This window comes from Gadus chalcogrammus, chromosome 23 (genome assembly GCF_026213295.1).
Source record: "Gadus chalcogrammus isolate NIFS_2021 chromosome 23, NIFS_Gcha_1.0, whole genome shotgun sequence".
NCBI lineage: Eukaryota > Metazoa > Chordata > Actinopteri > Gadiformes > Gadidae > Gadus > Gadus chalcogrammus.
The window spans coordinates 7,928,674-7,950,514 of record NC_079434.1 but is presented as its reverse complement, the minus strand read 5'-3'; the positions used below and the strand labels follow the sequence as shown (position 1 = coordinate 7,950,514).

The following is a 21,841-nucleotide window of genomic DNA, read 5'->3' as shown; positions in this document are numbered from 1 at the left end:
GTAAACAACTATGACTCCCTTATTATACTGGCATTGCAGTTGTTGCTCAACACGATTTCATAACTTAAGGATGGATACTGTTATTTTGTGTTCATGACAGACGCTCCAAATACCCCCTCAGTGACCGTGAGTCCCTCTGGTGAAATAGAGGAGGGCAGTTCAGTGACTCTGAGCTGCAGCAGTGATGCCAACCCAGCAGCTAACTACACCTGGTTCAGGGAACATGAAGACTCAGTGAAAGCATCAGGACAGAACTACACCATCACTAATATCACATCTGAGCTTGGAGGAAACTATTACTGCCAAGCCCATAATGCAATCGGATTTCATAATTCCACCTTTCTGTTAATTAAAGGTAATTGGTCATTTCAAAAACACACACACACACCTTCAACACAGGCACACAGTTAAACATTAGCCTATTTATGTTGTAGTTTGTATTCAGTGTTTGAAATCGACATCATCATCAAGGACAACAACTGTAGCTGTGAGAGGCATTGTTGTCTTACTGGCCACCGTACTCCTCCTTGTCTTCCTCTGGATGAGGTGAGATATTCTCTCTTTCTTGTTTTCCATTCCTTCACTTCTGCTGTTGCTTCTTCACCTCTCTGTTCTCTTCTCCAGAAGAAAGTGGGCCTCCAGGAAAGCATGTGGACAGGGAGGAAGGCCAGATACCATAGAGGAGGTGAGACACAGGAGGCCTTTTATTACTAACCCATCCTGTACTACTACTACTAGACCTCTCCACCATGATCAGCTCCTACCCCAACCCTCCCCCAGCTTCCTCCCTGACTGACCTGGTGACTCACTACAATAACTGCCTCTCCTCCTCCCTCACCACCCTGGCCCCCCTGAAAACCCGTTCAGTCTCATTCACCCACACTGCTCCCTGGTTCACTCCTCATCTGCGCCAGCTCAAAGCCACTGGTCGTCGACTGGAGCGACTCTACAAAAAGACTCAACTCACTGTACACCGCCAAATGTATTCGGACCACCTCCATCACTACAAGAATGCCCTCACTACTGCCAAAACCTCATACTACTCCAACCTCATCAACACTGGTACAGGCAACAGCAGAGTCCTCTTCTCAACAGTCAGCCACTTACTTCAGCCTCCTAAATCTCTCCCTCCAGACATTTCCACCACCCAATGCACTGCGTTCCTTGACTTCTTCAGCTCTAAAATCAACACCATTCACCAACAACTGGCCTCATCTCGCACCCCCTCTGATGACCCACCCTGGATGATAACCTCTGGCCAACCTCTCATCAGCTCCCTCTCTGACTTCACCCTAGTAACAGAACAGACCGTTTCAGAACTCATCCGCAAAGCCAAAACCACCACCTGTCAGCTCGATCCTCTTCCCACCTCCCTTGTCAAAGCATGTCTTCCGTCCATCTCCCCCATGATCACCAACATAATTAACTCCTCCCTCACTACTGGTACTGTACCCCCCACTCTCAAGCTGGCTGCCATCACTCCCATCCTGAAAAAACCTGGTGCTGACCCAACTGACCTTAACCATTACCGGCCCATCTCCAATCTCCCTTTCATCTCCAAAACACTTGAAAGGGTGGTTGCCGCACAACTACAGTCCCACCTCGACACTAACAATCTCCACGAACCGTTCCAATCTGGCTTCCGTCCAAAACACAGCACTGAAACAGCCCTAGTCAAAATCACCAACGACCTCCTCCTTGCAGCCGACTCTGGATTACTCACCATTCTCATCCTCCTCGACCTCAGCGCAGCATTCGACACCATCTCCCACCCTCTGCTCCTGGACCGCCTAGCTGGTATTGGGATCACTGGTGCTGCACTCTCCTGGTTTACATCCTACCTCACCGGCCGTCAACAATTTGTTCAACTAAGCAACCACAAGTCTGGGTGTTCAGGTGTCTCACTGGGTGTCCCCCAGGGGTCAGTCTTGGGTCCACTCCTCTTCACCACTTACCTCCTCCCGCTGGGCACACTCCTCCGTCACCATGGGGTTCATTTTCACTGCTACGCTGACGACACACAGGTCTACATCTCCACCAAACCCACCGCTGCCATCCCCCCCACTTCCCTCATCACGTGCCTTGAAGAGATCCGGAGCTGGTTGAGCAGGAACTTCCTGAAACTCAATGGAAACAAGACCGAGGCCCTGCTCATCGGATCCAAATCCACCCTCACTAAATCACAACACACCCCAGCTCCACTCATAATTATCGATGGATTCCCAGTACCCTTCTCCTCCAAAGTCAAGAGCCTCGGCGTCATCCTGGACAACACCCTCTCATTCGCACCCCATATTCACAACATCACCCGGACTGCATTCTTCCACCTCCGCAACATCGCCAGACTCCGCCCATCACTGACCCAATCCAGCACTGAAATCCTAGTTCACTCATTTGTCACATCACGCATAGACTACTGCAACGCCCTCCTCACCGGACACCCCACCAAACTCATCAACAGACTGCAGATCATTCAGAACTCAGCCGCCCGGATCATCACCCGCACCAAATCATCTGACCACATCACCCCTGTCCTCATTCAACTTCACTGGCTCCCAGTACACTACCGCATCCAATACAAAACCCTACTCCTCACCTACAAAGCTCTCCACAACCTAGCCCCCAGTTATCTCTGCGACCTCCTCCAAGAATACACTCCCTCCCGCTCCCTCCGCTCAACCTCTGCTGGACTACTATGTATCCCCACATCACGACTCACTTCAATGGGTGCCCGGTCATTCAGCTGTTCAGCACCCAGGCTCTGGAACTCCCTCCCCCCACACATAAAACAGTCAGACACCATTACAACCTTCAAGTCACAACTCAAAACTCACCTGTTCAAACTCGCACACAACGTCTAACTGATCACTGTTTTGTTTGTTTTTTTGTTTTGTTTTGTCTTGTTTTTGTTTTATTTATTTCTTATTGCTTATGTTTATTTATTTATTTATTTATTTATTTTTTCCACAATGTCTTGTTTTTTAAAAAATGTATGATGACTATATGCTCTGTAAGGTGACCTTGGGTGTTTTGAAAGGCGCCTCTAAATTAAATGTATTATTATTATTATTATTATTACTACTGCGTAACACAGTTTGAGAACCAATGGAATAGAGCATAATTTATAGATTTTATGATTGTATCGGGTAATTGTCAGGCGTTTTAAACAGTGGCTTTAGAGATCACAAGCTAAGCTATTTTCTTTCGTACGTCAAATCCTATCTGTGCATCATGTGTTTTCTGTAGCGTTCCACAAAAGTGTGTTTTATTCGCACATAAAGGGAGCAGGATTGGTCAGGTGAACTAAATTGTGACGATATAGATATAGCATGGGCTATCTTCAAATATACTTTGGTTAGTTCTTGATACATTTACTCCCTCGATATAAAATGATTAAAAACAGAAGACAGCTACATGGATTACTAATGATATTTTAGACATTTAAAAACGTGCAAGATTAACGATTAGTAAATAACCTTAGAAATCAGGCAAGCTAAAACCAAGCGTGCTTTTAAAAAAATGCAGTTAATGAACATTTTAGTGAGCCCGAAAGATTAAGAAAAGTGTTCAAGCAAATTATCTTCGAGATGATCTATTTAAACAAAGATAAAATAGATTAACGTCAGTTTAAACACTGATCGTATTTCATCTCATCACTTCAACGCTTCTCTACTGGGGCTTTGCCTTTGTCTCAGATTTGGCTTATAGCTCTGGAAATAATGGTCCCTCTATCTTTTGGAGTTTTGGCCAGGACAGCAAGTCAGCACAGGAAGCACAGACTATCTGTCTACAGTCTGGTTCAAGAAGACACATTACACAGACACTTGTTCTCATCAATATAAGTCGCGGGGAGACGAAGCTCTGTTCGTTTGTATATTTTATTTACGTGACCATATTTTTGGTTTATGTTTAAAAAAAAAGAATCAAAGAACCAGTTCTTCTTGTTTCGGGGAACCAGTTCTTGTCGTTCACGTTCGGGATTCGTTCGTTGTAACGAATCGGTCGCGACCGACTCATCCCTAGTTCACACCATGGTTCACATCCAGCTGCTCACAGAACAAGTTTAGCGCACCACCGCTCCCCTCACACTTTTTCATCAAACTTTTTTTCAGCACTAGGTCATATGAGCATTAAATAAATGCTGCGTCTCAAAATGCCTTGGACAGCAGCGAGGATGACTCGCTTTGCCAAGTGCCGAAACAGTGCGGAGCGACCACAGCCAGAGCGAACACAGCGGGGCAGAGGAGTGTCAGGAATAGTCTTTGGTGTACACATCAATACGGCCGATTGGCACTACTGTTTAATGGCAATGCAGTGTTTTATTCTATGCCTTTTTATTTTCGTATATTATTTCAATGAATACAATTTATTTATTTATAAAAACAAGATCTGGTTTTCAAATCTTTTTTCCAAATATAGGTCGTCTTACAATGGGGTTTGTGTTTATATTCGGACCAATTCGGTACAGCGGGCGCTCACATGACGTTAAGCATAACCGGCGTTTTCAGAAATCTCCACTTTGGCCGGAGTTTTTAGAAATGATCGTTTTCTGTGATAAGACAGGGCCTCAGACAGGGGGTGCTGCAGCACCCCCAGCACCCCTACTTCCCGCGGTACTGCTTGTTCCACTCAACTTGTTTTATTATGATATAAAGATGGAAAGCATCAGAGAAAATTACACTGGAATGGTCCTGTTAGATCTAACCATAGCTTTTGATACAGGAGACAACACCATTTTGTTTGGCAAAGGGACAAATCAACAGAGAGGTTTAAATTATATTTGACGCCTAGATGATGGTGGGCCAGGTCAGAGGGATTGTATCAGTGGCCAGATAGTTTACTTGTGGGGTCCCCCTGGGATAAATTCTTGGCCATGTTTTGTATTTGATTCATGTCAATGTTATGATAGGGGAGTTGAGTGCAAGTTGCTTCTTTACGCGGAAGCCTTACTGGTAACGGGAAAGGATTCTGTAAGATTCAGGACACAGTAGAGAAGGAACTGGCCTCTACAGCTGTCTCTACATCATGGTACAAAAGAATCCATTTAGTTTGGCCTGAAGAACAAGTTAAAGGAACTTGTAAGAGTAAGATCCTGGTAGAAGTAGCATCACATAATTTCATCAAGAGTTAGAGAACTATTGCTTATAGCCTTTATTCAGTGCCATAATGATTGTGCAGGCCAAGCCTGGTACACTGGTTTATCACAGAAACTAAAATATGTAATGCAGTTTATGCAAAACAATGTAATCAGATACATCTTAATGCCTTTCCAAGAACACATAGGATCCCAGGAGTTTAAACTTGGCAGTCTCTTCCAGTGGCACATCATGTGAACCAGCTGAAGCTAAACCATATGTATGATATTATTAATAGAACAGCTCCTGGTTGCTTGCTGTGCCACATTGCCATGGTGCATTAGCAACATGGTCAGGTCATCTGCGCTTTTCCTCTGATAGATTTCAGTGGAATTCATTATCATTGTTTCCGATTTAAGAGTCAAGGCTTGACAAAGGGATGTTTGCTATGATGCACGGTGGGACCAATACGCACCTCCAAATGATTCTTAATGAACGAGAAACACAAGACCTTCATGACTGTGTTCAGGAAGTGTGAAGTTTTTTTTCTTAATGTTCTCTTCTGTCTTCACTCTCCATCAGCTACTTCCTGTTCCTGTGTATGAAAACGTCCCAGCTCTGACCAATCGCTTGGCTCATGCAGCACAGAGAGAACCAATAGAAGAGCAGGATGGCCATCACTGTGCCATCATCCACACCTCTGCCTCAGACAACCAGTAAGTGCCTCACTGATTGACTGGCTCCTGTGTCCATTCTTCTTCTTCTTCTTCTTCAGTTTCCGGCAGTTTGGACGCTGTCCAGCGTATTACTGCCCTCCACAGGTCCGATGACTAACTAAATTTTTACATATAGTCCTGTTCTATGCAGGAACTGCAGAACTGCCCTAGAGATCAGTTTATGATTATCACAGTGCCCAAACAGGGAAAAAACTGAAAAAGCCTGACCTCCAAGTCCCAAGACCAACAGTCTACCAAATAGTGCATGTCTTTGTGTCCTATATTTTCTACATTCCAGAAAAACGTGTTTTACTGTCTCAGAACTCCCACATTCACATAAACCAGAAACATGTTTTCCTACAATAAATAAAAAATGATTTAGCCTGCAGTGACCCAGCCTCAATCTACACAGTTTAACTGAGTCCCTACGGGACTGAAAAGTGCAGGTACATCTTTTTTTAACTTGAGATTGTAAAGAGAAATAGTGTCTACCTCTGCTTTCTTTTTCCCACCCTCTCTGCCATTCCTTCGTTAAGCCTTCTTTAATTATTTCTCTCAGTTCCACTCTCCCCCAGGATATATGAACATCTACCTCTCTACTCAAACTTTGTTTTGCAATCTGATCCACCTGCTCATTCCCCCCAACCCCAGCGTGTCCCGGAACCCAGCAAAAGCATATGTTAGACCTAAACCCAATTCTAAAAAACACAGTAAGAATGTCAGTAACAATATCAGGTCGAGCCTTAGATTTCCCCCCTTTTAAGGCTTCCAGAGCAGCTGCAGAGTCAGAACAGATGATAACCTCTCTAGGTCTGGTTTCTTCAATCCACCTTGAAGCCCATAGGATTGCCATTAACTCAGATGTGAAAACAGAGCTCCCATTATAGATGCGCCGGCCAATCTTCACCCCAAGCTGCTCCACATACATCCCAAATCCAGCTCTCACACTAACTGGGTCTCTAGATCCATCTGTAAAAATAATCAAAGTACTGTCTCTGATTGAGTTTAGATGTTCTGCTATTTTTGGAGTTACCAGCTCCTTATCTTTTTCCTGTAGAAAGACCATTTCAATATTCAGCTCGGGCAGCACCCAATATGGCATAGGTAGCCAGCTTGTATGTTCCGCTACACTAACCTGTTCCAAACCCAGCCGCACAGCCCACTGATTTATATTTACAAAAAATGTTTTATACTTATTGGCTCTGTCAGACTCTTGTAACAGGCACCTTGCTGGAAAAGTTTGATGTGTCCCACTTAGTACTGCAACCCTAACTTAATGCGCCTTAACCATGAGGGCATTTCTCCCATTTCAATAAGCAGAGCAGGGACTGGGGAAGTTCTGAAGGCCCCACAGCAAAGCCTCAAAGCCCTGGCCTGCAGCACATCTAGCCCTGCCAGCCCAAGTCATCCGCTCTTGAAACCAAACGCCCAAAAATGTAAAAGCTTTTACCTTCTCCAGTGGAGACCCATACATATTCAATGCAATATTAGGCACCTTCCTCTTAAAGCCAAATACCATATATTTAGACTTCGAGGCAGATATTTTGAAGCCCCATGTGTTCCCCCATTCCTCTACTGACACCAATGCTCTTTGAATCTGCTATAAAATAAACTCAACATTTCGCCCTCTTTTCCAGATGTCATTAATCATTATATTGAATAAAACTGGACCAATAACACTTCCCTGTGGGGTTCCATTTTCTATTTCTACACTCTTTGAACTAACGCCACCCACCATGACTTGTATAGTTCTATTCATTAAAAAATCCTTAATCCAATTAAACATCCTCCCCCTCACTCCTAAATCAAACATTTTAATCATTAAACCCTCCTTCCACAAGGAATCATACGCCTTCTCAATATCCAGAAATACACCGACTACACTTTCCTTATTGCTAAATGCCCTTTTAATGTCCTGATCTAAAATTGTAACTAAAATTGTAACCCATCATGGACCTCCCATTTCGGAAACCATTCTGAAAATCAACAAAGAGTCCTTTGGTCTCTAAAAAATACACTAATCTATTAGTAACAATTTTCTCCATAATTTTACATAGCAATGCTGTGAGTGCTATAGGACGGTATGAACTAGGGTCGGACGCCTCTTTGCCTGGCTTCAAGATAGGGACCACAACCGCATGTTTCCATTCCTTTGGCAAACAACCCCCTGCCCACACAGTATTAAACAAAGCCAAAATGTCCTCGAGTACCATATCATCCAGATGTTTAAATAACTCGTATGACAACCTATCTCTCCCTGGGGTAGTATTTGCCCCAGACAGGGACGTGCACAGGAATTTTGAGGGGCAGTTGCTCTGACCTGAAAAAAGCCCCCCCCCCCCAAAAAAAAACAACAACAACTGACAGGCTATATGAAGGACTGAGAATAAAAGGGTCTTTATTAATGTATGAATACAAATAAGTAAAACACTGAAATAACTACTACTAACGATAATGCAGAAAAACATGACTTGAAGAAGAACATAACATGAACACAAACATAATTAAACAACATCCTATCAAGTCACTGATAAGTTTCTCCAAATTGACATATTAAAAATGCAAAGCTTCAAAAGAGAGCCTTCAGAACCTCTTCTTTGTCGATTGGTATGTCCTTCTCTATGGACAGCAGGAGGAGGTCAGACAGCAGCTCTTGACCACACTGATTTCGGAGCACATCACTACCCTGTAGTGATGTGCTCCTCTTTGCTGCCTCCTTTAGTTGTCTCTCTCTCTCCTGAATCCTCCTCTTTTCACTGGGCATTTCGGCTTCACTTAACAATAACAAACAATACCCAAAATAGTGATAAGATTTAGGCATGAACCATTTTGAATGAAAGAATTCATGTGATGCATTACTTCCATCTTTTATTCTTCTTGTTAAAACGAAATGTTAGAAACTAACTTTAAGCAGACATGTAGCTTAGTTTGCCTACCAAAAAATGTGCAGACGGGCTGCTTGTCTGCAAGCTAGCTAGCTGTCTGTCTGATTATTTCGGCTAAACGTTACGTGGCAAACTGAGCCTGGATTTATGAAGATTGTAATTCATTTCATAAAACGTGATGATGATTGTTTGTTTGTTATACATCTCAAATTCACCTTTTCCGACAACATCTAGGCAGTCGTCTCACAGGTGCCGGTGTTCCGGTCGCTTGCAGCGCTGCAGCTACGTAAAGCAGCTTTCAAAAGCTGTTGCCGCGTGGCAGAGTTTGCCCTCCCCCTACTGACTTTCACTCTCAGTGCCCGAACGGAATTGAATGAGGCTACGCTTACTTTATGAAATGTTTTGAGTGGCGATTTTTTTTATCTAGGCCTACATGAAATTCTGCATCCATTAAATGATAAAAAAAAAAAAAAAAAGGAAGGGCAACCTGAGTCGAGGAGGGCATATGGGCAGTTGCCCAAGCAACCTGAGCAACCCCCCTGTGCACGTCCCTGGCCCCAGACATAATTGCTTCTTTCAACTCCTTAATAGTAAAAAACAGATTAATGGGATTAGCATTATCTAAACTCCCCTCCAATTTCCACTGATTAACTGTCATCAACTCTGCCCTCTTCCTACATCTCTCAACTCCCAGGCTCCCTGAACTGTGCACTGCTTGAAAACTTTCAACAAACATGTCTGCTTTTTCTTTATTGGAAACTGCTACACTCACTCCTTTCTGTAACACAGGCATTGATCTGCTTTTATATACCCCTGACATTTTACGTACAGCTGACCACAGCTGCCTTACTGGAGTCTCAGGACCTAGCATACCACAAAACTTCCTCCAACTACATCTCTTTGCCTCTTTAATAACTCTTCTTGCCACTGCCCTTAATCTTTTATACTCTGTTGCATTAAACATTATTGGGTATTTTTTTAATCTTCTATATGCTACATTCCTATTCCTTACAGCTTCGTCAAACTCTTTATTCCACCATGGGACCAGCATACGGGGCCTAGGTGCCTGCTTCACAGGAATGGAACAACGAGCAGCCTCATGTAGCACGAAGCTAATGGCAGAATTCCAATTGTCCACAGAATCCTCACTGTCAACCTCTCCAATTAAGCTTTGAGCACTCTCCTGGAACTTATCCCATTTGGCTTTAGAAAAATTATACCTAGGAACCCTCCCTTCCACTTCTCTCCTCAAATCCCTACCAAACTTGCAAATAATTGGATAGTGATTGCTTCCAAGAGTATATTTGTCCATTACATCCCATTCACCAGTTCTAGCTAGATTTGAAGAAGCGATTGATAAATCTAGTTGACTACATGTGTTTCTCAGAATATCATACCTAGTTGGCCTTCCATCATTTATCACTACCAGACCGTACTTATCTAAAAAAATCTTCTATTATCACACCATTACTATCCCTGTGATCACTGCCCCATAAAGGATTATGCGCATTCAAATCTCCAACCCATATAACAGGATACCTTACCTTCTCCATTATATCATCAAAATCCGACAATACCAAAGGTTTACAGGGGTTATAATAATTAAGTACAGTTATAGAGCCATGCCTGCTCCAAACTTCCACAGCCAAACACTCACCACAAGAACAAACATCAACTTTCCTATATTGCAATCCGTTCTTACAAAAGTTGCACAACCCCCACCTGATCTATCCGACCTATCCAACCTCAAACACTCATATCCTGGAATTACCAAATCAAGACAGGGCTTTAGCCATGTTTCTTGAATACAAATCAAATCTGGAGCCTCTTTAAATTCCTTAAGAAATCTCTTTAACTCCTGGCCATTCGCAATCAGACTCCGGGCATTCCATTGAAGAATAAACCACATTCAAACGTTAAGGAACCTCATCATCATCACTTACATCCTCCAAACTGTTGGGCCTCGTCAACTGAGACGTGTCCATGCCCTGAGTCTCTGTCATGAATTGATGCAATTTTTCTGGCAGCTGCTTTGTTCCGAGGAACCTTTCGGCTGCCCCCACCACTAGCCAGATGATGTCTGACCTGTTAGCTGCTTTTTGAGCTCCCACCAACACATCAGAAACAAAAGCCAAAAATGACTCCTTATTAAAAACCAACATGTCAGGAGGAAGCGCCGGCAACAGTTTTGGCACATCTCGCTGCCCCAAACACTGCTCCTTCCCTAACAGTGGAATCGGTGCGTTCTCTAGCCACTCTTTGAACTGCCTCTGCATATGACACCTTGTCTTTCTCCCTTACAGCCTGCACTTGCCCAGCCCGGACTGAGTGCATACATCCACGAAACGCTGCTGCATGATCTCCACCACAATTAGGGCACTTCGGAGCCTCTGCCTCACAATTTTGAATCACATGATCTCCACCACATTTTGCACACTTTCTTTTCCCCCGACAAGACCCAGCCACATGTCCAAATCGCTGGCAATTATAACAGCGCAGCGGTGGTCTAATGTACTCCCTTACCTGATATGCCATACTTCCTAAAAACACTCTCTGTGGCAGCACCCTGTCCGTGAATGTTAATAGGACCGGTGGATCCCCATCAGCTCCCTCCCTGCGCCTAAAACGCAGTACCTCAGATACCTGGCCGCCCTTAACATTTTCTAAGATTTCCTTCTCCGATAAACCAGCAAACCCCTCCATACACAACTCCCCTGACTCCCTGCTGAGTTCCTTTAGGGACCAAACTCTCCACCTTAACCACCAACTTTTCCACTGCCCGGGCATCATCATATTGTTTCTGGTTTTTGCAGCAAACTCTCAGCATTCCATTGTATAATATTTTTGCTTGAAAATCCCTGCCTATCTGGTTCTCTAAAGAGCTAGTTATTTTCAATGGATTCATAGCTTTAAAGCCCGGATCTCCCTGATTAGCCCCCTTAACTTTAAACAGCACCACAAACTCTTCATTTGCTCCAGGTCTCCTCACATTACTTCCACCATCTCCTGATATTTCAGGTCTCTCACTAGATGCCATTCTCTTATTCCCCCCCTTTGCCACACACACTGTCTGCCAATTACCCCCCTGAGCCCCCCCGCTCCCAGAAGCCATGGGCCTCAAACCCCTTACTTTCCTTAACACTAACTTAAATCTATACTAGTCCTATTATTATGAAAAGAAACAAAGATAAAAAGCGTGAAAAAACACAGAAAGCCCCGAGCAACGTCAGACCATGCGTCAGACCAGCGTCCTAACTTCCGCCCCCTCCTGTGTTTGTGTCGAGGGATCAACTTTGACCCCTGACGTCAGTAATCTACCGTCCCCTGTGTCCATTCAGATCAAACAGATATGGTCCTTTACTCTGTGGTCAACATAAACTATGTTTTATAACTTAATGGATCTGCTTTACAGGGAGACTGAAGTTCATATCTCCTCTGTTTTCTTTCAGGGACCAGGACCAGATGGAGATGGGAGGAACCTCAGAGTTGTAAGCACTGTCAAATAAACACCCCAGAGTGTGAACCAGTACCGGCAGCAGGATTTAAATAGTGTTACTGAGTATAGTGTCTGATTCATCCAGTTGAAACAGGACAATAGGATGGCTGATTGTTTGCTGAACATCCTAAGGCTGTTTTCTACTGTTTTCTACTTCTCTATCATAAATATGGGATCTTTGCATTTTATTAATGGTATTTATTTGAGTATGGTGATCCTGTGATTGTCATTACCATTATTGCGCTATATTAATCAATTGTTTATATATTAATCAATCAACGTGAAAATTAAAGTGTCCAATCTCATTGGACCTTTGACCTTACGTGATGCTTACATTAACAAAAAAAAAATATTCATGCCTCATTCTGATATTTTTAACTGTTTTTAAATAAAGACTACTTTTAATGTGTTGACTCAATCTATTGTCACATTCTCCTGAGGTTGGTCTAGTCATAACACACACTTCTTCATTAAGTAGACGCATAGATATGAGTTTTCAATAGGTTTAGCCAGTATTTAGAATCCTTTAATGTGGGCCTGTGAAGCCCTTTAAGGCTGTGACTGTGATTAAGAGCAATACAATACGTTCTACTCAGGTCCCATCATCACTGTGAAAAGCAGTCTTTTTAGTAAGAGAGGGGATCTTTCATTCAATTTTTAATAATCAAGCAAATAACGATCCATAGATCAAATGAGTATTGAAACAAAAAAAATCTGAAAAAAAATAAGCCCATCTTTTTATTTATATTTTTCATACTCAACCAACTTGATCAAAATTCAATGCTGGAATTTACTTGGTAATTTGTTCAAATGTATTTGATTTCTTCCCAACAATATCATAACTGATTCGGAAAGCACTCATGCTCCATGCTCTTCTGGTTGTTTTCTGCAGGTGTTTTCAGTGTTTTTATTCAATGTGGAGAGACGGTGAGATGGATGGAGAGATGGATGATGGAAATAGTCTGTGGAAAAAATAGAATGAACTATTGTTAAAAGAAAGATTGTCATTCACTGAGCAACACATGAGTGTTGTTCTCTAGAGTTGTTCTGTCCCACATTCTGGGGATAGCAACCCTCTGAGAAGTAAGACTTAAGTAACCAGACATGAATACACTTGATGAATGTGTTTTGTTTAAAAACGGCTAAAGATGATTTCAAACATCAGAGTGCAAAATTCGATTAAGTTTTTTTGGCTTCTGCGACGCGTTTGGAACTCTCCCACGTAACATCATGATAAGGGCTCTGGAGGAAATACACCTGCCCCAAGTGTACACAGATATCATTAAAGTCGTGTACAAAAGCTCCTTTATCTGTGACCCAGCTTTCTAGGATTCCGTAAGAAAGCAAATGGCAAACTAGACACTCATGCCGCCGGTTTTGGTTTAGATCTGACTGGCCTGATCTCAACAATCGCTGCAACTGGAATGGTGTTGACGTGCAGTGGTCTGGAGTCGATACAACACACGTTAAACCTTATGAAATTATGATTGAGGATAAAAACATCACTGTGACCGCAACAGCACTGGAAGACGGTCTGCGCTGCTCAGCCCCACCTGGAAACAGCCGCGCGTCTCTGCTGTCCTTAAAACATCAGCAGCTATGAACAATAACTAAATAAGAGATAGTAATTTATTGGAAAGTACTATGTCAATTTCTAGATAGTACATAATTAAACCTGGGCTGTTACCAACATTAACCTTGGAGAACTACAATTGTAACTTAAATTGATGGGTACAAGAAGAGTTGTTTCTAAGAATTGGTTGCCTACTTTTCTGGGAAGTACACAATTATATCTGAGTTATTACCATCCTAAAACAGTTACAACTACACGGTACTTAGTTGAGTTGATGGGTAATAGTGGAGGTTTTTCTTAGTACTTAAGCTGTAGGTCCTCTGTATTTACCTTCTTATTACCAGTGTTAATAACCCCATAATATACTATATTTACTATATTTACCAGATAAGTACCTAGTAATTAGGGCACTGTAAAAGGAAGGGTTACCCCCTTTCTAAGTGGGTGTAGCTATTAATAATGTAGGAAAAGTAATTTATTGGAAAGTGCTATGCTGATTTGTAGATACATTAAACTTACATTAAACGTACATCAATAAACTTATGCTGTTACCAACATGAACCTATGATAACTACAAGTGTAACTTGAATTGATAGGTGTTTCTAAGAATTGGTTGCCCTAAATTCCTAGGAAGTCCACAATAATATCTGAGTTATTACCATCCTAAAACAGTTACAACTACACCATACTTAGTTGCGTTGATGGGTAATAGTGGAGGTTTTACTTAGTACTTCAGCTGTAATTCCTCTGTATTTACCTTCTTATTACCAGTGGTAATTACCCAGTAATACACTATGATTTACCATATATTTACCGGGTAAGTCCTCTGTATTTACCTTCTTATTACCAGTGGTAATTACCCAGTAATACACTATGATTTACCATATATTTACCGGGTAAATACCTTTGGGTTACTTAACGTAACCCTGGTTCTTTGATAACAGAGTGAGGTGTTTCACTATGGGAATCGCCTAGGCGTGACCTACTACTGGAAGCTCCAATTGCACCACGTCTGTCCTTGACAGACAGGTCGGACTGTGCCACAGGGTCCCGCCCCCTGCACTTATACAGTCGACCCGCCCTCCTCAAATCATTCTATACCGGTTTCTTTCCGTTTAAATGCAAGGAGGGACCTGTTGGTGAAACACCTCACTCTGTTATCAAAGAACCAGGGTTACGTTAAGTAACCCAAAGTTCTTTTTCTAACTTCGCTCGGTGTTTCACTATGGGAGATATAGACCACTCCCGTATTGCATATGTCTTCCGAAGCTATGCAAATTCAGCCAGGCAGCAAACATCACTTTGAGTCTGGTGAGATCGTCTCCAGCACGGCTTGAGAAACAGAAGGCCCTGAGACATCCAGCCTATAAAACCTAACAAAGGTGTGAGGCGTAGCCCAGCTCGCCGCAGCACAAATGTCATGCACCGACACTCCCCTGAATAAGGCCCATGAAGTAGCCATACCCCTTGTGGAGTGGGCCCTCAAGCCATGGGGGGGCTGCAAGCCCATACTCTCATAAGCAAGAGATATAGCCTCCACAATCCAGTGGGATAGCCTCTGGCGGGACAAAGGCTTGCCTATATGGGGAGTGGCCCAGGACACGAACAGCTGATCCCCTTTCCGAAAGGCAGCTGACCGACTCACATATAGATGTAGGGCCCGTACCGGGCATAATGTATTGAGTCTCTGCTCCTCCGCAGAGGAGAACGGAGGCGGGTGAAACGCCGACAGTTCCACCGTGAGACACCTATAGGTCGACTCAACCACCTTAGGCACAAAAGCCGGATTGGGCCGTAGACAGACCTTGGAGATCCCCGGAGCAAACTGCAAGCATGAAGGACGGATAGACAATGCCTGTAAATCACTCACACGCTTAGCTGTGGTTAAAGCTAAGAGCAACACCACCTTCAGCGACACAAACTTCATCCCCACCGTCTCCAACGGCTCAAAAGGGTGATGAGACAGGGCATCCAGCACCACCGATAAATCCCACAAAGGGACCAGGGGCCTGGAAACTGGGAGCTTGCGACGCGCCCCCTTCATGAAGCGACAAACCAAGGGATGCTGCCCTGCAGGCTTATCCCCAAAGCCAACATGACAAGCTGAGATGGCCGCCAAGTACACTTTAATCGTGGAAAAGGCCTTACCCTTTTCCAATAATCCCTGTAGGAAACACAGTAGGTCCACCACGGAACACTGATATGGAATGGCGTGCCTCGAGTCGCACCAGTCCTCAAAAACCCGCCACTTGCCACTGTAGAGCCGGCGAGTGGAAAGGGCCCTTGCATTCTGAATGGTGTCAACGACCTGTGCAGGCAGGCCTGCCGCATTCAAGTTCCACATCTCACGGGCCAAGCCCAGAGCGCTACGCGGTCCGGGTGCAGATGGTAAATCTCCCCGCCCGCTTGGGAGAGGAGATCCCTGCGCAGGGGAAGGGGCCATGGGTCGTCCGCCAGGAGTTGCACTATTTCCGCCACCCAATGTTTGGATGGCCACCGCGGCGCTATCAGGATTAGCGGCAGACTCTGTTCTCTCACCCTGGCTAGGGTGGGGAAGATCAGGCTGAGAGGGGGGAAGGCATATAGCAGCACGTTTGGCCACGGATGGGCCAGCGCATCTACCCCTAGAGGAGCCCTTACGTCTGACAGGGAGAAAAACAACGGGCACTTAGTGTTTTCCAGCGAGGCGAAGTGATCTACGGCTGCCAAGCCGTATCTCCGCCATATTTGTCCGACAACCTGTGGATGAAGAGTCCATTCTCCGTACAGGGGGTTTCCTCTGGACATAAGATCTGCTCCTCTGTTCAGGACAACCGGTACATGTGTCGCCCGAAGGGACAGAAGTCTGGTGCTGCTCCACAAGATAATTTCTCGAGCTAACTCGTGTAGTTTCAGTGAGCGAGTGCCGCCCAAGGACGCGTCCGTTGTCATGGTTACCCTGGACGACACCGCCCCCAGCGGGACGCCCGCTGTCAGAACCGTGCGCACCGACCACGGGCGGAGAACGGTAACACACGCTGGTGTTACTTTCACCTTGCGATTCAGGTGGCGACGGGAGCACAGACGTAGTGCTGCGACCCAGCGCTGAAAATCTCTCATCATCAGAAGACCCAAATGTACTACTGATATCACCGAAGCCATAAGGCCAAGCAGGCGTAGGCATAACCGGAACGATACGGTCTCTCCCCGCCTGAAGAGGGAGAGACACTGTGTGAGAGACGTTAGTCTCCTCTCTGATAGTGTGACGCGATAAGAGAGAGAGTCTATGTGGAGACCCAAATATTCCGCACGGCTCTTTTCCCAATTTATGCTGAATCCCAGAGTCCTCAGATGATTTACCACCGTAGTAGAATCTCTGAGTGCCTGTTCGCGTGAACCGGAACATATCAGATAATCGTCCAGATAAGAGAATATTCTGATGCCGCTGTTTCTTAACGGTGACAGTGCTGCCTCCACACACCTGCTGAACACTCTCGGGGCCAACGATAGCCCGAACGGGACCAGTTGGTATTCGTAAGCCCTGTTCTGAAAAGCGAACCGGAGAAATTTCCGGTGTGCGGGATAGATGGCCATGTGAAAATATGCGTCTGACAGATCGATCGTTACAAACCAATCCCCTGGACGGATTGAACGACAGAGCACTTTGTGTGTTAACATCCTGAACGTGTATTTGCGCAGGTGTCTGTTTAACACACGGAGATCTAATATGGGGCGAAGGGACGAGCTCCCTCTCTTCGGAATGAGAAAATAACGGGAGTAAAAACCCTGTTGGGCTTGCTCGTTCGGGACAGCCCTGATCGCTTGTTTTCGCAGCAGGGACGATATTTCGTCCTCTAGGATTCGTGCCGAATCCCCACTGGCCATAGAAACCAACACGTTGTTGAATCTGGGTGGTTTCATAGCAAACAGTCACTGGGAAACCGTAGACAGGATCCACGGGTGAACTGCGCATGCGCGCCACTGTTCCACTCGCGTAGCGAGCGGGCTCATGTGATCGCGCCCCAACGACGTCACCCTCGGGACGCACGGGGAGAGGTCTGCCCTCACAGGAGAAGCGTGAGCTCCCCCCATGAGAATGTAGGGACCAAGACATTTTTTTATTTTGTTTTGGTTTGTGCATTTCACCCTTGGCTCTGGGCCTGGTTGCGAAAATGCAGGGTTTATTGTGTGACACTGGGAAAATGCTTGGTGGCACTGTGTCAACCGTTGCCCCTGTCTCAGTTCGCCCTGAACGTGAGGCGAGAGAGACTGAGAAAGGGCCCATGGAGAACTTGGACATATCCAGGTCCCTGAACCATGGAACTCGGGGCTTTGCTCTACCCCCCCAAGGTTTATTTTTCTTCATGGGGGGGGGAGAGCGGGAGAAGCTGGGATTGCTAGGTCGCACGCTTCCTCTTCCCCTCCCCGGGGTGGGGAGAGCGGTTCCTGGCTGCCGCAGCAGCGAAGGAGTGTTTGCCCCATGGCCTTGGGTTCTCTGACCTAGGCTGTTGGTCGGCCTGTGGGCCAGCTGCGTGGGCTGGTCTGTAGGCTTTCTGAGGCCTGTTTCCCCCTTGTTTTCCCCTTGCTGCCGCCGTGGCGGCCGCAAAGCCTGACCTCGCTGGCTGGGGTGGGCGGGGAGCCAGTTTTCGTGGAAGGCAGAGATCGAAGGCCTCTCCTTCCTGTTTCCTGAGAGTGCTGGTCTCTCTCATCTTTTCCAGCGCTGGACCAAACAGACCCTTGGTTGGGTCATATGCAGCATCCATGACCTCGGCTTTCTGCGCGTCACTCAGACCGGAGAGACTGAGCCATAACGCTCTCTCACCCGAGACTGCGAGTCCCATGATTCGACCACAGCCCTGAACTGCGCCCCGTGAGGAGCGTAGGACCAGGTCATTGACGATGGAAATTTCATCCCAGAGGGCAGGGTTGGGTGACCCAGAGTCTAGCTGGCGACCCATTTCCTCTAGGATTTCAGCCTGATATGCAGACAGTAGTGTCATGGCATTGAGCGAGCATACCGACTGTGCTGCATATTTATACATCCTCTGGTAAGTGGAAGCGGTGAGGCGGTCCATCTTACCAGGCAGGGAGATGCCTGAAGAGGCGGAGAGAGAGCGACGGTTTGGGTGGAGGTGGTAAGCCACTGAAGGCTCCACAGCTGGGGGTTCGGCCAGCCCCAGCTCACCCATCCCGTGGATCTCCAGCTTTGAGCAGCCCTTGGTTGGAAGCTTGCTCTTAAATGGGCTGGACCAGTAGCGGCTCATTTCCTTCATGCAGATGGGAACTGCTGGTAAGAGCTGCTTAGAAGGCGGCTGGGCTGGTAGGAGCCTCTTGCCGTCGTACAGGTCTCTCTCTGCCCCTTCAGCATCAGGGGCTGCAGGCCATTGAATGCCTAGTTTTGCAGCGGCCCGTTTGCACACCCCGTACAGGTTACCGTCTATCGGTTGTACAGCGTCAGAGGCGCTAGGGGGTCTGGACAGTTGGACCGGAAAAGTGGAGTCGTCCTCCTCCTCCTCAATTCCGTCCATGTCGAGGAAGTCAAAGTTGGCGTCGCCGTCGCCCTCTGCGTCCTCAGCGCCCGGTTCCGCCTCGAGAATTAAATTATCGAATAGCGGGGGCACGAGCGGGGATGCCGCCTCCATCATGTCCGCCGAGCTCGTTGTCGCGTGGGACTGATGGGTGCTCGTTGAGGCTATAGCGGGGGCACCCGCCAGGCAGGGATCCTGGTTGGTAGCCACCGTCACCCTTAGCCTCCTTTCCAGAATTTTCTCCGGCATTGATGTGCAGTGAGAATGCGGGTCCGCTAGCGAAGCTTGAGCGTGTTTAATGCCCATGCACGCTATGCACATGGGGTGGGGATCCCGGCCTGATATGGAGGCCCCACATGACGCGGGGCACAGGCGGGATACAGCCTCCCTAGCCTTCGGCGCCGACCCTTTGGCGGGGGTGGCGGGCGAAGGCATACCACAGAGTTCACTCGCCGTGATGCGTTCGTTATTCTCCGGGTGTTTTGGCTCAGCCAACAAGCTAATGTGTACTGTGCCGTGGTAAGCTCGCCTTGACGCGTTAGCCGATAAGCTACACCGTAAACCAGTGCACCTGTAAACAAATACAGGGTAACCGGAGAAGCAGCTCGCCGTTATGCGGACACTGCCCAGCGGGTGTAGTAACAGATAGCTTCTTACGAAGTTATTACTCAGCCGAACCAGGTTAAAAGCCTACAACTGCGTTCGGCGACGGAATCCTTGACGGCCCGTCTGTGAACTGTTAAGCAGTTTAAAGCTAACCTAGATGAGCTGAGGGAGCTTGAGTAGCTTTCTCACGGGAAGAAAGCGAGAATGATTTGAGGAGGGCGGGTCGACTGTATAAGTGCAGGGGGCGGGACCCTGTGGCACAGTCCGACCTGTCTGTCAAGGACAGACGTGGTGCAATTGGAGCTTCCAGTAGTAGGTCACGCCTAGGCGATTCCCATAGTGAAACACCGAGCGAAGTTAGAAAAAGAACTAGTAATTAGGGGACTGTAGAATGAAGGGTTACCGATGGAGATGGGAGGAACCTCAGAGTTGTAAGCGCCGTCAAACAAGCACCCCAGAGTGTGAACCAGTACCGGCAGCAGGATTTAAATAGTGGGACTGAATATAGTGTCTCATTCATTCAATTGAAGCAGGACAATACGCTTGATCATTGTTTGCTGCCGTTAAAAATAATAATATGTAACGTCTATTAAAAAATAATAATAATAACGACAGTCCCCCCTCATTCTGCTCCTGTTCATTCATTAAATTACATTTCATACAGTTGTTGGCGTGCTATTCCTCTCCATCGTCGTCCGTCGTCTGCTCAGAGAGGTTGGAGAGAGGTCTGTGAGTGTTACTAGCTTTACATTTTTAATATGCCACCAATTCGTTTTTTATCCTGAAGTATGTGGAGGGAGAGAGAGGGAGGAAGGGAGGGAGGGAGGATTTTGGGGATGCTTTACTGTATGATTGTATGATGATACAAATTGTCTTTGTGAAAATAAAGGAGAAAGTATTGTTTAAAAATACATATATATATCACTTCAAACGTGAACACATGAGTGTTGGGGATAGCAACCCTATGAGAAGTAAGAATGACAACAGACTTGACAAAAGGGAAAACTCTGAAACACTGTGGTTTACGTGTGTGTGTGTGTATGTGTGTGCGTGTGTCTGTGTCAGTGTGTCTGTGTGTGTGGGTGAGTGTGTTTCTATGTGTGCATGTGTGTTGACCTGCCTGTTTGTGTCTGAGTAAGGAGCAGAAGGTGAAAGAAGAAGACACTTTGTACTGTTCATTGTGGTCTAAAAATGTGATTCTATGATGGGGCCAGTAGTTACCAGGCTTCTGTTCCTTCTTCTGTGAATCTTGGTGTGAAGAGGAAGGAAGTCTTTCAATGCTGTTTGCTGTCGGTTCAGCTAACTGCATCAACTGGAACCACAGACTAGAAGTCAGAGCAGCTTCCTTCTCTACACTAACTTGTAACTTGCATTGCTATGGTTAATGAATCTTATTCATAGAGTTTTGCTTGAATGTCGTTTTTAATTGTTTATTTGTTTTTTTATTCAGGTGTGTTTAAATATCTCCCAGAACAACATAGTGAGAGAGGAGAGGACTCACTATGAATAGATCAGCAGCAAGAGGATTTCTAGCTTTCCTTCTATCAGTACCAGGTTGGTTCATTTACATCGTTAACATATAACTGTTTCAATAACATGACAACCAAGCAACTAGAACGAGGAGAGGGTGAAACCACAGCACTTTGAAGATGGAATACTAGCAAACAGAACATTAAAGAATCACCATCTAGAACGCTGTGTTTGGTTAAACAGACCACGAGAACAGAGAACGGTCCACTTTACATGTTTCAGTCATTGTAAAATACCACTTTGTTGCAGGTTTTATACAGCCTCTTGAATTGAAGGTACTGTTTTTAAGATAACAATACTTTCCTGGTTGCTAGACGATCCTGAACGATATACATTATGGGGTTAGATTAGTTAATTTTCGACTTTTCAACTTTTGAAAAGAGTTAAATATCGAAAGCTACTGTTTTACCCCTATTTATTCTATTAATGATGATTTAGACATGAATTCTGCTG

General features: G+C 45.6%; 1 protein-coding gene and 1 pseudogene across 1 annotated transcript; one reads left to right on the top strand and one right to left on the bottom strand.

Moving 5' to 3' along the window:
* The first annotated feature begins 21 nt into the window (after window positions 1-21).
* Window positions 22-12,560, top strand: LOC130376953 (B-cell receptor CD22-like). The gene is made up of 5 exons (XM_056583884.1): window positions 22-355; window positions 435-546; window positions 625-685; window positions 5,658-5,791; window positions 12,126-12,560. The coding sequence occupies exons 1-5, from the start codon at window positions 94-96 to the stop codon at window positions 12,166-12,168; spliced, it is 612 nt and encodes a 203-aa protein (XP_056439859.1). The 5' UTR covers window positions 22-93; the 3' UTR covers window positions 12,169-12,560.
* Window positions 12,561-15,042: 2,482 nt separating this feature from the next.
* LOC130377642 (uncharacterized) lies at window positions 15,043-16,908 on the bottom strand (annotated as a pseudogene).
* Between the last annotated feature and the right edge of the window lie 4,933 nt (window positions 16,909-21,841).

Excerpts from the sequence above, each read along its gene's own strand:
- LOC130376953 (XM_056583884.1), top strand. The coding sequence starts at position 94 with ATGACAGACGCTCCAAATACCCCCTCAGTGACCGTGAGTCCCTCTGGT. Across the intron at positions 356-434 it reads CACCTTTCTGTTAATTAAAG|TTTGTATTCAGTGTTTGAAA; the intron begins GTAATTGGTCAT and ends TTTATGTTGTAG. Across the intron at positions 5,792-12,125 it reads ACCTCTGCCTCAGACAACCA|GGACCAGGACCAGATGGAGA; the intron begins GTAAGTGCCTCA and ends GTTTTCTTTCAG.